Genomic DNA, 17,151 nt, shown 5'->3' on the forward strand with positions numbered 1-17,151 from the left:
GTTGATAATGGGACATGAACCACAGAACTAAAGCTCTATATTCTGATACATTAACCACTAGGCTGTGCTCAGCCCCTTATGGAGAAAACTGAAGCTTATTCTAAGTACCTGTAAGTTATGTTCTTCTAACTATATATAGATATATAACAAAAATAAAACATGCTTCTTTTGTACTTGGCTTGGTCAGTCTCTTGAAAAAACTGCCTGATCTAGATTGAAACATTTTTTTTACATCAAAGTATTTTTAATGTCTGCCATGATGCAACTTTACAACTTATGTAGCAAAATTGTTAGTTAATGTTAAGAGTTTCTCCAGATGCCAGATCTACAGTGTTAATGAATCGTACAGTAGTTCACTGCACGTACACAGTGTAAGCTAGTCTTCGAACAGAAAATAATTTATTTTGGACAATATATATATATCTAATTCATTTTTTTATTTGAGTATAATATTAGGCAATATGTTACAACAAGAAGTATAATTTAAAAATTAAAATTAGTTCAAATTACCTTTGAATGTGTGAATCTCTCCAGTAGCAGTCTTAGGTAGTCCTTTGTAACATGCTTCAGAAGTGAGAGCATAATTAATTCCACAATTACCTAGCAAAAACCCTATTTGTTGTGAATCAGCATCCTAGAAGAAATAATAAATAGTTAGAACTTTCTAAATTACTCATTTAAACCCATCTAATAGTTTGACCCTGTTTGTTTGCATGCTACAGGTTATTAACCTATTAACTGCAGCAGGATCAGCTCAGTTGCCATTTTCTGACTCACAGATAAAACTGAGTTGCCATCAATCACAATAAAACGGTAATTTTCGTCATTCGCATAGAGTTATAGTTATATATGTGTGTGACTGACGGATATTTCCGTCATTCACAACTGAGCCATAGAACTTCAGTGATGGAAATATCTGTCATCCACAGTTAATGGGTTAAGTTACTACACAGTTAATATTAAATAAAATGTAAACAAATATTAAAAGACTATTCTCTTGGTTAAATGTAATATTTTTTGATATACTAAGATTAATTTTTTTTAATACTAACAAAAAACAGAATACTCTAAAATAAGAAAGCATAATTTCAGTATACTTACTCTGATTCTTCTCTATAAAGAGATTTTTGGGACTACTTACAATTATATTACACAGTCCAGAATAATATTGTCATAGCATACCAACACCACAATTATCACAAAAGACTGACTATGGGTTGTTGATTTGTACAGAAATGCTATATGAAAATGTGTGGGAAATTTAGTTTTAGTTTTTCAGAAACTATACATGTTCTTGAACAGTATTCAAATGACCAATTTCTTTCTGGTTGAAAGATAGACAACTATCAACTGTTAGTGAAATTTTTATCCTTCAGCATTGATTGCAGCCTTTTTCGGGCTACAACTCAGTGATCTGAAAGATCAACATAAAAAAATAAAATAAAATATATTAGCATTAACAGCTGAAGGTGTCACTGAAACTGTTCAAACAACATTACCTGCAATTTTCTCGCTTCCACTAATATCTTTAATAATAATAATAATAATACATAAACATGAATTCATATTTCACACTTTAAAATCAAGTTGGTATAGTTTTATCCGAGCATGCAATAAGACTTGATTGTGAGATGACATATTCAAATATTTCATGACTTACACTAATCTTGAAGGCTTACACCAATAACATCAGATGCAATTATCAAAATTTACCCCTCCTTCTTATATTGTTACATAAGAAATAAAACTTGTTATATAATTATTCCATGGCCAGCAGCAGCAAAAGTTAGAAACAGAGTTGTAGTCTTGAAATGATAATCTTCAGGAGTACTTTCAACATTTCAAGGTCCAAAAAAAAACACAATAATTATATCATTCAAACTTATAATTTATCACCTTTATAAAGTTAAATAATCAGTTTCACTATTTCTTCTTCCACACTAGCTCTTATGTTAAGTTATATTTTATAATCTGCGATAATTATCAACATTATATCATCAGTATTTACCCTCCTCGTAAGGGGAACATCAACTGGAACTGGTACTACTCCCACAGTTAAGCATCCGTAGAATGCACACATGAAAGAAACTGGATCATTGTTAGGGTACACGAGTGCTACCTGTCAATAAAAATCATCGTTCAGCCATTAAAATAATTTCTTTCTTTAAGGATCAAAGAAGAACGAAAAAAAAGAAATAAAATGTCTTGACCATCTTGATCAAGTTCTTTTTCAACAATCAAATAAATTCTGATGTTTAAACTTCCTTCTATTATCACTGAAAGTTTTCCTTCCTGTACATTTCAAATAGAATCAAATACCTCATACCAAATGATACAGTAAAAGATGATTAATTTATTTAAAATGGGATGACTATCTGACAACAGTGAAGATCATTTAACCAGTTAACGAACTTATCTGCTATTTCGTGGGATAGTTACAGATAGTTTGCGACTGCCAGGCATAGCAGATATTTCTACATTCCCGTGCCTGTTTCCTTATTCGTCAGCTATAGAAAGTTTGGGCACTTCATCGTTGATCGGAGACTTAATTATGAAATAAACATCATCATTATACATTCTATTTTTATTGTTGGCTTATCCCTAAAGTAAAGTTTACTTTTATTCTTTATTCTAGTTAAATACAATTCTAATTTCATTTTGTTGTAATTAAACCACAATAAACTGTTCTATTGTTGCTCCGACTTCAACACATTATCATTTCTTTCATTAAATACAACTAACAAATCACTACACCCTTCTTCCCACATACTAAATACTCAAACGTAAAATTTTTGGAAAGATCGGGTGATTATGTGCTAGGTTTAACCTTGAGATTACCACAACAGTTTCCCTTTTATTTAGAATGAAGGCAAAATCTTGTCTTATGTGCTCATTCTTGTAATTTTATTTATAAAAGTACAAATATTATTTGTCTACAAACACAGAGAAAAATCTAAAGTAAATATTCTTAATTGCAACATTCAAATGAGTAACAATGTTTCCAATTCATATTTAAATAATAACCAAATATTCACTTTAATAAAAAGTGATGTGATTTAAAAAAAATACATCCAAAACCACCAAAAGTCATAAAACACTATAAAAATTATATTTGGTACAGCACCTGATTATGTAATGCTCAGCTATTATCCTTTATGATGGTTTACGTCAGAAACAAATAATCATAAAATTACAAAAACATAAGAGTAGAAAAAGCACACTATGGCAAACTACACAAAAAAGTCTGTCATACGAGGAAAGTACAATATTGCAGTAGACAACATTAACCTGATAATTATTATATTTCACAATTTAAAGGCTAACAATATCTTGAGCTAAGCTGGAAGTTTCAAAAAAAATTCTTGTCTTGTGATACGTTAATATACAACCTTATTATCCTACACAAATATAATGTCTTTTACCACAGATCAGTACCGGTGAGTACCAGCAGAATTTCAACCTTTCTCGCAGCCAACTTTTCTAAATGTACAACCATCTTTTCTCTTCCTTAGACACGAAAGTCATTGAAATATAATAAGTTGTCATTTGCTGTACAATGTTCTCCAAAAATAACCTCTTCTGTCATATAGCCATTAGCCTATAAAGTTGGTAAAAATATAATAATAATGTAAAAACTCACTCGATCTCCAGGTTTTATTCCAATTTCTCCTTTTGATCCTGCTTTGTTCAGAATGTTATAAGCTATTTTCTGTGTACGACTTAGCAATTTTCCTTACAAACAAATAGAGAAGAAAAAGAAATATTAATTCTTAGGATAAAAGAAAAACACTAACTGACAACATTAAGTTTAATAGATGGTATGAGAAAAATGAAAAGCACCTTTCTTTAAGGAAAAAAAAATATTTCAAAATAACACTAATATACATGTAATTTGAGAAAAATTCATCCATACAACTGCCAGTTTTCATAATGTTTTATGACAACAGTGACATTTACCCAACAATAATTATTCAAAATACTGTAACATACACAAGGTCAGCATTTTTACAACAGTGATACTTAATAACAAATCTTACAGTTTTTGGAATGTTGAATGGATGGACATAATCATTTTCATAACATCGTTTAAAAATAAAACTACTAGTACTGTGACATTTTAAATCAAAACTACTAATACTGTGACATTTTAAAATAAAACTACTAGTACCGTGACATTTTAAAATAAAACTACTAGTACTGTGACATTTTAAAATAAAACTACTAGTACTGTGACATTTTAAAATAAAACTACTAGTACTGTGACATTTTAAAATAAAACTACTAGTATACCTCTGGACAGCTTCTTCTAAGGTTATAGGAAGACCTGAAGGTACCTGTAAAGTTATACATTATGGATCTTAATTATCTTTTAAGAACAAAAAACATAATATATTTTCAGGGAATATTGAAGTACTAAAACAATTACTATATTTAAATGTACTTCTGATATATATATATGTTGTAAAAAGTTAATTACATTTCTCAAGGTATAAGCTTTACAATTTACAACTTTCAAAACCTACTGTATAAAATATCTATAAATTATATTTATAAATTCATTTCTCTGCAATGTGACTAAGTTTTATATAAATATTCATTTTCCTCTAATACAGTGACGTCGTTTGAAGTTAAGCACAAAGCTACACAATGGGCTATCTGTGCTCTGCCCACCATGGGTAGTGAAACCCAGTTTCTAGCATTGTAAGTCCGCAGACATCTAATACAGTGAATATAAGAAGTGTGAATTTCAGACTAGACTAACAAACAAGCTGATATATTAAAATTAAAGTCTGTACGTAAGGGTTAAACATTTATTATATTATAACTTATGACATATAAAGCTTTACACACGGTTTTAGGTTACCAAAAGACATATTATTCATGAAATACGGGAAGACAACAATCTTCCAAAATAATGTTGAAATGGATAAACATGTTAGCTCATCAAAGAGACAAACCTGTCCATGTTTTGGGGTCAGATCTACTATAGTATAGAAGCACATTATGCTAATATAATAATAAGTTGGCAAACAACGATTTATAAGTATAATGAAGTGATTTATTTTTGAGAAAGCATACTAGATGTTTCGATAGAACATTGGTCTCTCTTCTACAAGTATCCCCCAAAGAGAAATCACTTCATTAAGCTAATAAATCAATCTTTATCAACTTGTTATTATAAGCTACAAGTGTTAGGTAATAAATTAAGGAGATGGGTACATCCATGGAAACTAATGATACTAAGTTTTATTTTTAGAATTGAAAACAAATTGAAACAGATACTTAATTCTGAAATACTTAAGCCTTTTCTTGTTGAGTTTTTCTCATTCTGTCAACAACCACGTGACTTTAGGTTTGAATGTCTTTGACACCATGCATTGCATGTGTTACCTTATTCAAAGTTCTCTACTCTTCAACCTTCCATGTGACTTTTTCTTGTCACCCAATGTTGTTGTGGTCTACACATGTTATTTTTACTGTCCCAAAGCTTGGCACCTGGTGTCAGGGAAACTACATAAGTCTGTTTTCCTGCAACAAGCCAGATGCCAGACTTGATTATTTGTACTCGTGACGTTGAAAAACGTACGTCTTAGTTGTGGGGAGGTGGATGTCAAAGTATTTCAGATGCAACTGCCCAACTGAAATTAATTTTAATTCTAAAAATGTCACATTCAAATCAGGTAGACTTACCCCTGAAAAGGAAAGGATCAAAACAACATTAAGTGGCAAGAAAAAGTACAACCTGAGCATAATCCACAACCAGAGCGAGGAAGTTACTGTCGAGTGAATGGATATGACTGGTAAAAGTCTTCACTACTCAACAGAAAACTTATAGAACCAAAGCAAGGCCAAATGAAATGGCAGTGAACTGATAAACTACCTTCTGATGGAAAAAAAAAAGTAAAAAATAGCAATATGACAAATGAATCAGGATATGAAGACAAGCATCTTGGATACCCACCTTTGTCACTGAATGTCCATACCGAAGTAAGTTTCATGACATCCTCATATTTTCTACTTTGAAATGGGAAATCTCAAGAAATGATCAAGATGATATAGATCTATCACAGGTCTCTAATATCCAAATTTTTTCAGAACTATGAAAAGGCAGTAGTGAAAATACAGAGACACATGTTGAACAATTTCAATGGTTCTTGTCGTAAGAGATCCAAGACAAAATTTGTCCAGTAAGTCAAACAAAAGGTGGAAGAGCGGAGAATTCTTAGTGAAGCGACAATGATTTAAGGAACAAAAAGTCATATGGTTGTTGACAGAGCAAAAGGTTTACAACATTTGAACTCACAACCCGCAGATTGTGAGTCAAGCTCTCTAGCCACCAGGCAATGTCCCATGGGTTGCATATTCCTGATATTTAAATAACTGTTATTCATAGCATTGCTAGCGAGTCAAGTTTCTGTCTTTATTGTAAACTAAAACCTATATATAGATAATTACATTATAAATACCTGAAATAATTATAACCAAGTAAAAGATTAGAAGCCTAGACATTTTATATTACTAACCTTTGAACATAGCTGCAGTGTAGACGTAAATTATCATTTTTACTATAAACACCTACAAATACTATTTACCATTAGCTGCTCTCCTAAATGAGGTGTCATGGTGCTTCCTTCTGATTGAGGTGAGTTGGGATCTACTTGGTTAGCTGCAACTATATAGTGTCACAAATTTTACACCAATAATGCTTGACAGAAATCTCGTTACAAACATTCAATGTCACTCTTTTTCTCTTTTTGATACTTTGTCCTTTCCTATTGTGTTAATTAAAGCTTCAAACTAATGATATGGACAATCTAGTATTACATTAAGTACCAGTAGCAGAAAGTACAGGTATATTATACTAGCAGAGAACCCGGCATTGCTCGAATGAAAATGGCTTTAAACATCCTGAATTATTTTGATTAAATCAACCATATCAGTTGTGATTTTTTGCAAAAAAATCAAAATGATTTCTTTACCAAATTAAATATTTCGATTAAAATCAATAAAAATAACAATGTGCAAAAAAAAAAAAAAAAAAATTAGCTAAAGCTATTTTAATCAAAGCAAAACCAGATACATAGTTCCTGCTTCTTGCAAGACATTTCAAGTTTCTATAGCAAAATTGCCTACCTTCTGGTGTCCTGATTTCTGCTGTGTTTGCAGGGTATTCTGATTTTATTATCGTTCCACTTAATGAACAATTGATTAATGCAAGCAGAACAAAAGATATGGTTGAAGCAAGCCTATTTAGTTGAGAGAGTGTGTCATTTAATGAACAACTGATTTATTCTCTTCTTATTGCAAAACAATGTTGAGGTAAATTTGCCGACACCAAACGTTTTTGTAAAGTCATCGTATAGCTGATTCTTGTGAGTACGTGCAAGCATAACAAAAGATATGGTTGAAGCAAGCCTATTTAGTTGAGAGAGTGTGTCTGCGTGTTCAAGAGAAAACATCACCTTTTTTCGGTTAAGGGGAGTTAGAGAGTACACGTGTATCTGTAGAAGAAAAAGGGACGAAGGGAGGGGGGGAAAGAGCACAAATGAATGCTCCACAAAGTTTTTACATTATAACTGATCATGGATAGAATGATTAGGAGAAGTCCTCACACAGAGAAGAAATGTAAATAAGAACCCAAAAAATCTGGTGTTTTTTTTAATTTCAGACCAATTGGTCTTCCTTTTTGACAAAAGTCATTTTGGTCCCTATTTGTGGGCTGAAAACGGCCTCCGAGGTCATGGCCATATAGCCCATGCTACTTCCCGCATAAAGCTGTATTTGAACGCAGAGTTTGAAGTTTGTAGCTATAAAGATGTGGCCGAGCATAAGGAACAGACCCACAGAGAGATAGACGTTCACGCTTATATATATATATATATTACTATAAATTGGTCAGCAACAAATTTCTAAGTCTACAACACTGTAAAAACAAAACTGTCCACAGAGCTATTTGACACAGTTTAGTATACATATGTTTTTATATGCAGTATCAAGACTTTCATTAATATTGTATTTTCCTTTTCTAAGGTTGTTTACAGTATTTCATATATTTTACTTAATATTTCTGACCATCTATTTAAAAATTTTTCATTCAATACTCCCCAAGGCAGTAAGTAAAACCATATGTACATTCTCAACTCAAACCTTTTCTTCAAAAGTTGATACCTATTCTAACTGCTTGAAAAGACTGTTTAAACTCTGAGAATAGAAATTTTACAAAACAAGCTGTAAATCTTTGTTAGTTTGGGAAGTATTTACAATTATACAAGCTTGATAAAGACCTGTAACATATTGTTACGACAGCAGGGGTCACATGACGCTAGTAACACGTCATATTCTCGAACATTCACGTCCCTTCCTGAAGTCTCAGGAGGTTACTAGATATGCGGTATTCTTGTAGATATATATATACGACCGGTAAGAACTGAAGGCAACAATGTAATTGAACTGCAGACAGAGATTGACGATTGAGTCGAGCACGTGAGTTGTTCGTTGTGAGTTATAGCATGACTGTGGAAATTAAGTGTATTGCAAAGTTGTATTCAGAAAGAATAAACCAATTTTATTTAAGAAAGGACTTGTATCGGTAAAGTTTCTTCGGAAAGAATTTTTACGGAAAATTAAATAACGACCAGAGACGTAACAATATCTTTTACAATAGGCAATGTTTGAATAATTTGTAACAACTGATTTGTGGTTCCTTGCTTGCTTCAAACAAGTTTCAGGAAGAAGAAGACATTTCTCTAATATACAGTAATGACATCACACATACAAGTTCCTTCATTCAAAGTAACACAAAGAATGAAAATCAAATTTTTATACTAAGAATGTTTTAAACTACGCATGTTAAATGTTTTCCCCGATAAATATAAAACAACAGCAAGAAGACAGAAACATGCTATATAAAACATCAATTCTATTCATTTGATAAATGTAAATCAGAAACACATGACAATGGTTAAATTCACAGTATGTTTAAACATTTTAAATCATGAAACAAAACTAATATCATGAACATGTGAATAAAAAAAGAAGATATATATTAGGACTTATCTTAAAATTCATATCAGAAGACAGCTGTAAAGATTAATGATGAAAATGGTACATATTAAAACATATTGAACTAAGCTTGCCTAATTAATATCACCTTTAAGTCAATTATTAACCTTTGATTTAGTGTCATCTTTGTGGTTGTCTCTTCTAGATTTCTGTTGAGCATTATTTAATCACATATTTGGCAAAAAATACAGAAAAATATATTACTATTTCTTAGCAGCATTCTGAATTGGTTTCACAACAAGTTTACTCACTTTCTAAGTCTGTTTCATCATCAACATAAAACTCTGGTAAAGGTCTTCTCTTCGGACGCTAAAGATGGTAGAAATTATATCAATTAATTTCCAAATTACAAAAAAAATAATAATCATTAAGAATTAATGATTATCCTTCCCACGTTTTTCATTCTTTAAGTTAGGGTTAGAGATTCCAAACAGTTAAATTATTTCAGAGTACAAAAAAAAACTTGAAATTAGGAATTAGTTTGAATTCATTTATTTTACCATTCCAAACAAAAACTGTGATTTCACAAATGTGGATACATATACATCCTTTTCAACATTCACAAACACAAAGAAAAACGTTTTTTTGTTACCTTTAATGTGTTGAGTAGTTGTTGAATTTTAGATGATACTTTCCATTTTCCAGTTCCTAAAGAGGACCAACATTACAATATTTATGTCATTCTACAAAAACATACTGGAAATTTCCTAACCAAATAAAAATTTAAATGGGTAAGTTACAAAAATTACATATGGATGGGATACTTAAATACAAGTATAGAAGAAAAATATGTTTTTAATACTGAATTTTTAAAATAATATAAAATATTAGACATTCTGGGAATTATCAGTGGTTATATTTAGTTGATATATATATATATAATTGCTCCATATTAATACATAAATAACCAGTTTATCATAACCAGTGGCAATAAAAAAAGTAAATAAAAACCTTTCTTTTTGGTGTTACATTATACATACAGTTACCTGTTACTTACTTAATTTATTCTAAAGCTTAGAAATTTATTTCTGGAATACAGCATGCTCAGTGGCAAAAAATATTTAACATTGATTCCTTCTATACTGTTTATTTTATTCAGTTGTGAGCTGCATATCAATTATTAATAAATGTAATAAAAATACATATAGTAGTATGTATTCCCTTTATCTTGTATATCACAACAAATCAGCTTAAAATTAACTTAACAAAGCTCTATGTACGATCAGATAATAGAGTTATTTAACAGGTACTGTTAATTACATGTTACGTGTAATGAGCTCAATACCTGTGTTGTACTTTAATCCTGCTGCTGAGTGTTGTGTTACTCGTACAGAAGACATATGAGCTTGATTGTATCTGTGGAATTGTTCTCCCTGATGTTGAATCCCCGTGTTGCTTGTGAGATCTGGTTGAGTCCTCAAGTCTACAATAAACAACATTTGTTTTTATAAGATCTAGATAAAGTAACGTCATTGATGACTACCCAAAATCCGAATAAAATTTTAAACAAAGATTACATAAAAATGCATTAAGCTCATTGAAAAACACTTACATGAGTCATACACTTTAAGTTATGTTTACAGTTCATTTAAAAAAATACACATTTAAAACTTTTAGCCTACACACACCTACAGTAGATTAAACTGTTACTTAATGAATTATATACATCTTAATCTCAATCTGAGAATTTGACTTCTTATATACAGATGTAAATAATAATAATTATAATAAAAACAAACATTCCTAAAGCATATGTCTTAAAATTTATGTCCAGGTTTGCTTACATTAAAAAGTTACATGATATTTTTGAATTAGTATTTATTTGAAATGGATATCTGAAACTGCAATGCTACATTATGCAACACACACATATTTATTAAGTTAACAATTTATATAAAACAAACTATAATGCTACATTATGTGACACATTTATTCATTAAGCTAACAATTTACATAAAATAAACTACAATGCTACATTACGTGACACATTTATTTATTAAGTTAACAATTTATTTAAAACAATCTGAGGTATCCATACTTTTTATGGGTTATAAAGTTAAAAAAATGTGGGGGGGAGTAGATGTTATAATAAATAGCACAAAAATCCTAACTTTCACACAATTTATTTATAACATATTATTACAGTATTCATTATTACCTCACTAAAAGTTTAATATAAGATTTAGGAACTAAATAAGTACACTCAAAACACGATATACACTGCTGTGCGATGGTCAGGTTGACTTTGTAGGAAGAGGGTAGTGGCCAAAGTAGAGGTGGTAAGTGTGCTTTCTGTTACCCATTTTCAACAACCAGCTCTTAATGTCTTTCTACAGTATTTTACATAATTAGTTAATTGACAGTCATTGAAAAAAAAGAGCTCTACAAAATCATTTACGTATGTAAAGTGTAATACTAAAGTATAAAGTAATCAACTCAGGATAGATTTAACAAACATAACTTACAATTAACAGAACACTATTATTTATTTACTCACGAGGCGTAAGGTTCTGCATCACATCTGCTAAGTTTGTCATACCCTCATTAAGACTTTTACTATGTTCAAACCCAAAATCTCCACGACTGCTACTACTACCACCACTGTCGAGGCGACTGTCTGTCTGGTTAGGAGGAGTTTCTATATTTGAAGATGTACTAGATGTATCAGATTGGACTCCATAGGCTTGATGGAAAGTTTGTGAGGAACTTTCCTGTTCTGGAGTGCTATCTTCATTCAGGACACTGTCTTCATCTGATGATGAGTCTATACAAATTGAATTTATAACTGCATTGAATAAATTTTTTCCTCTAAAACATATCTAGGTTTTTAAATGTTCATAGGCAGATCAGTATTACTGAATATTATGTTTCAAACTAGCAAAGGTTTTACATAAAACATTGAGACATTAGTAGTCTACAAACTTTTGCCTGAGTCCACACATAAATAAATAAATTTATGCCTTGTTACATACAGGTACAATGTACATAACAGGTTTTAATGTTATGTTACTAATTTACAAAAGTTTAAAATTCCAGTTCATTTATTTAATAATCTTAGCACAGTACCATTACCCATAAGCCAATTTGTGCACTGTATAAAACTAGATAAAATTTACAGTTATTACTCAGACAGAAGTCTTGGTAAATCAGTTCAACCTTGTATAAAACTTTAAACAATTCAAGTTGAGGCCCACATGCAGATAGTGAAGTATACACTAAATTTATTTTCCTGTTTCTTTCTGTTTATATGCATGATTAAGGAGAAAATTGTGGTTGAAACTATATAAAAAAGTTGAACTGATTTTCAAGAGCAGCACACAAACACAAGAACAAATATCAACATTACAAAAAGTGATCAACCTTACAAGTTAGATGAAGACTGTATTCATCATTATGGTGTTCAGAGAAATTTAGATAATTATACAGTTTGTACTCAATCAAACTCGTATTTTCCAGTCAGTCCAACATGTCTTATGATAATACTCAGTTTTGTCTGTCCTGAAAATTCAGGCACACCTTATTACATAAATACACATGTGCATGCACTTCATTTCAATGGAGTAAATATACTATAGTAGATATTCTGTACAACATATTAAAAGCTTATCAAAGTTTTTAAAATGTTCTAACATTATAAGTTTATATATTGATAGTGTTAAGTATGGTAAAGTTTAGCTCTAACTAAAATAAAGCAAAAAACATACAAAAATTACAGTGTTCATTTATTTCTAAATTGAATATAGGCTGTACCTAATAAAAGCTTAACTAATGTTAGTCCTAAGACGAGTAAACTTACAGATTTCAGTGTCCGTGATTAGAATTCGTTTGTATTATTCTAGAAACCCTGTATTTAAAAAAGTACTGTTGCAATAAAGATATTGATCTGACCACCAATTTTTTGCAGGTCTGTGCTAGTTACATTTAATTTACTGTTTAACACATTAAGATCAAAAGGAGCTACAGTTCTTCCAAATAAGTAATGTTTATAAATAAATGAAGTGAAAGAAAAAAACTAGACTCAATAAGATTAACCATTGTGTTTTAATGGCAATCTACAACATGTTTAAGTTGCCAACAAAATAACCTTAGAACTTGAAAACAATATATAGCCAACATACCATAGTTCTTAGGCTAAATGTTTCTACATGAAGTATAAGGGTTAAAAGTGGTATAATAAAAGCATTACCATCATATCTCAACACAATGAAATACAGTTGTTTGTAACAACAGTTATAAAAGATTGAGAATTAAGTTTCAGTTACAGACAAACATGAAACTTGTTAATGTTTACATGTCTTAATGAAAACTGGAAACTCAACTTCTAAAGGTTAAGATTTAAGGAATGCATATGGTGACATAACTGCCCTGAAAGACTCAAATAGCATCATACAAGTTCAAATGTAACCCAGTGACAAATACTCATATTCTGCTTCAAAAGTTTAATACATAAAAGCAAGTATCATATCACATGAAAACTTCTCTGCTTTTCAAACAAGATCAAACACAATCTTAATTATACATATGTTTCACAAAAAAAGGATTTCCGTACGAACTTATAGAACTTTGTCGTGGCATTATATACCATCAAATACTACATAAAGAAAAATAAAAAATAAATTCACACTTTTATTCAGTTTAAACATACTAATGAAATTAACTATTACTAATACCAAGAAATATTTTATAAGGAATTTTTTATGCTTTGGGTATTCGAAATGGAGCTGAAAATTTGATTACAAAAAAAAACTTTTGAAATATACAGTAATAAGTATAAATACATAAGCTTATTACTATGTAATTTATAAAACAATGGCTTTGTACCTATTGATGTTATAATATGTACATTGAATATCAGTGATGTATCTGCTTATTATAAAAATCAGTGCTAAAAAAAGAACAGGAGCTCAAAAATACAACATTTTTTGCATCTCCGCAAACTCCTGCTAGGAAATCTGGGGAGCTCCGTATAGACATAGTGGCATGAGAGGCAAAAATCAAGCAGAAACAAAGTTCGAAGCACCCAGCATCACAACAAATATATTTTTGGCATGTTATACAAACAAATTTTTGTCCCAAAAGTAATCAATTTAAGTGACAATATAAACATTTGAAAAATGTTGTTTAAACTTTCAACTATTCTATTATACTAATATACTGATATAATGGAATATTAATACAAATTAATTGAGATGCAACATATCACAAAATAGTAAAGCAGGAGTGTGCATTCATGTTAGTATTCTAATTACTATTTGTATTAAGTTGGTAAGTAACTAACTTCATAAATATACATTTAAATTTATAATACTTTTTTAATTTAAAATTATTATAAGCCTTTTTTTGTAAGTAAAAATTAGATGTATAACCTGAACAATTTCAATAAATTTATTAAATTGTATATCATATCTAGACTAATTTTAAATATTATTGCTGAAAAAAATGAAGCGTAGCTGAGCTCCACAATTAAAATAGGCCTGGCAAAAAAAAAATGTTTTTTTTCTCACTCAGAATTAATGTTAATTTCCAATTGTTATTTCAAAACATTTTCATTAATAAGGAAAATTTAAAGTTATTGTAAATCTTAGAATTGTAAAACCAGACCAATTTCTCCACTATCAATATACCTGTTATATTGAGAAAAATTATATACAACAACTTAGATAATCATCCTTATCTCAGAAAAACTTTCCACATACCAAAAGAGTAAATACAAGGGCAGCTCAGCAGTAAAACAATAAAAAAATATAAAGTTAAGCATAACACTGAGGGTTAAGTATATTATATTAAAGTGATAAATGACTTTTTAATAAGAAAATCAGCAAGTCTTATGACAAATGCAGCTGATATAAAAATTCAGTGGAATAGCATATATCAGAACTACATCTTGACATTTCATAGGTAGTGTGATGCCGCTGTAAACTGACCACTTTTGGGAAGGGCATGCAACAGCCTTTTCCAACACAAAACATTCATACACTTATATCTTAAAGAGGTATTCAGGGTGGGGATTTAGAATGTCAAAAATGGGGCACCCATTGTTCTTAATGGCATTAGAAAACAAAAAATATGGATAAACTTGGGGCATAAGAACCATCCAGAAAGAGACCTGCAACAAGTTGCACCCAGCCATGATAATCAAAGTGTGGCATCTTGTAAAAGTGAGAATCCACAAAGATCAGTGGAAAAAGCAGTCCACGTATCCCAGACAACAGTATGGAACATCATCAAGAAAGATCTCCATCTGGAAAAGTGACAAATCACGGGTACACAAGATGCTTCTACAACATATCCACATACCTCAAGAAGATGAAGAAAGAAATGGAAATTCATGCTACTCCATAAAAAAACACCAGTAAAGTCACTGGATTCCTGCGTAATCAAACTACTGAATTAAACACCGGGAAACCATCACCCTTGTACAGTAAATGGAGTATGAAGATGCAGGCAGTAGTATTGTGCTTTTGACATGACAGCCTTTTGCAATGAAAACTATGCTGCAACACTACTGCCAATATGTACAGTCATCAGACAGAGCAAGGCTGGATGTGGTGACATGAACTGTAACGATATGGTGAGGCTCCATAAATCATTTAAATATAATAAAACTCAAGCTCTGTAGTTAGACATTATGGTTGATAGACTTATTATATACAACACAGAAATATTTGTCATCAGGTCTGTTAATGAAAAAGAAACTCAAAAATATTACAATTTATAGACATTCAAAACTGGAATAAAAAGATCAACATAATTTCTTTTCAGGCACATTGAGAGTAAAAAACTGATAGTTTTGGGCACAAAGAATGGTTAACATTTTATTATTAGTTACAGCTGACTAGTTTCAGTAACTATTGGTAATTGTGTTACTGAAATTAGTCAGCTGTAACTAATAATAAGGATTTTGCCTTTCGTTGTGCCCAAAAAATGACACTTTTTGTATTTTTCACTCTTAAAAAATAAACAGATAAAAAAACAGTACACTAACTCCTATCTGGCAGTATGAAGACTTAACAAAATTTTATTCTTACTCGATCTAAAATATTTTAAATTAATTTAGCAACAACCAGGTAATAAGAATTACATATTTAAAGTACAATCAATCACCTACTTAATCTAATTAAATGTTTGATGAATAAATCACTATAAATGACATACACAACCAACCTAATAGACGTCTTTCTCTAGAAGGAGATGTGGCCATTACAGAGGTTCGTTTGGAGGGCATTAGAACTGATGGTTTACCTCTATTCTGCATAGCAGCCAAGGCCTGCTGAACAGCCTCTTGTCTAACTTCTGAAAGAAAAAGAATTATCCAATTATCATTCACCAACAAATACCTAATTTAAGTTTTCAAATAATATTAGCAATAACTAATAAATACAAGATTGGTTAATAAAACGGCATGAGAAAGAGTATGTTGTGAATGTTTCAGTCAAGCACCATTCACCAAGATTATAAATGAGGAAAGAGTATTACATCAAGATATTCATTAAACTTCTAGATTGCCGAGAACCAGAAGGAAGTGCTAAGAAGAAGAGGTGGAAATTTAAGCAGCAGAACAGCAACAGTGAGAATAATAAAGCATGCCAATTACAGAAGAAATTAATCTCCGAGAAAAATACATAAACAAGAGGAAATCCTCAATAGCCACGGCTGTAATTAGATCTCAAATTGATCAAGAGATGGAACTATGAGCCACTGTGCCACAGCTAAAAAACATTTTGCTACATAATAACCAATGATTGTCAAAAAAAAAAGAAAAGCTAGAAGATAAGACTTTTCTTGTGTTCACGGATGACAGTATCAGCTTTATAAAGCAGTAAAGGTTTCTATTTAGCCTACGGGTAACAGAAACTGCCTTTGTTGTAGTTTGATCTTAGTATCTTTACTTACCAGAAACACGAGGACGATTATCTGAAAGCAACTCATATCAAACTCTATTGATGATCATTCTATCACACCTTTTAAGATCTCAATTCTAAAAAAATCAGCTTCCTTTATTAAACTTCTGATTACTTGTTCCTTATACAGCAAGCTTCAACTTCATCCTCTTCCATAAATACCGTATTTTTCGGTGTATAAGACAAA

At 30.7% G+C, this 17,151-nt stretch overlaps 1 protein-coding gene across 1 annotated transcript in view; it reads right to left on the reverse strand.

Annotated features, from left to right (window-relative positions):
* LOC106464011 (disco-interacting protein 2-like) overlaps nt 1-17,151 on the reverse strand; it is a gene marked incomplete at its 5' end in the record, with an annotated part of 79,650 nt that overhangs the window by 51,865 nt on the left and 10,634 nt on the right. Inside the window, 10 exons of the mRNA XM_022391661.1 lie at nt 511-634; nt 2,009-2,119; nt 3,641-3,732; nt 4,283-4,334; nt 6,594-6,673; nt 9,315-9,372; nt 9,656-9,711; nt 10,349-10,486; nt 11,561-11,827; nt 16,228-16,356. Coding sequence (XP_022247369.1) covers nt 511-634; nt 2,009-2,119; nt 3,641-3,732; nt 4,283-4,334; nt 6,594-6,673; nt 9,315-9,372; nt 9,656-9,711; nt 10,349-10,486; nt 11,561-11,827; nt 16,228-16,356 — 1,107 coding nt within the window. The remainder of the gene's footprint in view (nt 1-510; nt 635-2,008; nt 2,120-3,640; nt 3,733-4,282; nt 4,335-6,593; nt 6,674-9,314; nt 9,373-9,655; nt 9,712-10,348; nt 10,487-11,560; nt 11,828-16,227; nt 16,357-17,151) is intronic.

The sequence above is a fragment of the Limulus polyphemus genome, unplaced genomic scaffold, assembly GCF_000517525.1.
Source record: "Limulus polyphemus unplaced genomic scaffold, Limulus_polyphemus-2.1.2 Scaffold1540, whole genome shotgun sequence".
Taxonomy (NCBI): Eukaryota; Metazoa; Arthropoda; class Merostomata; order Xiphosura; family Limulidae; genus Limulus; species Limulus polyphemus.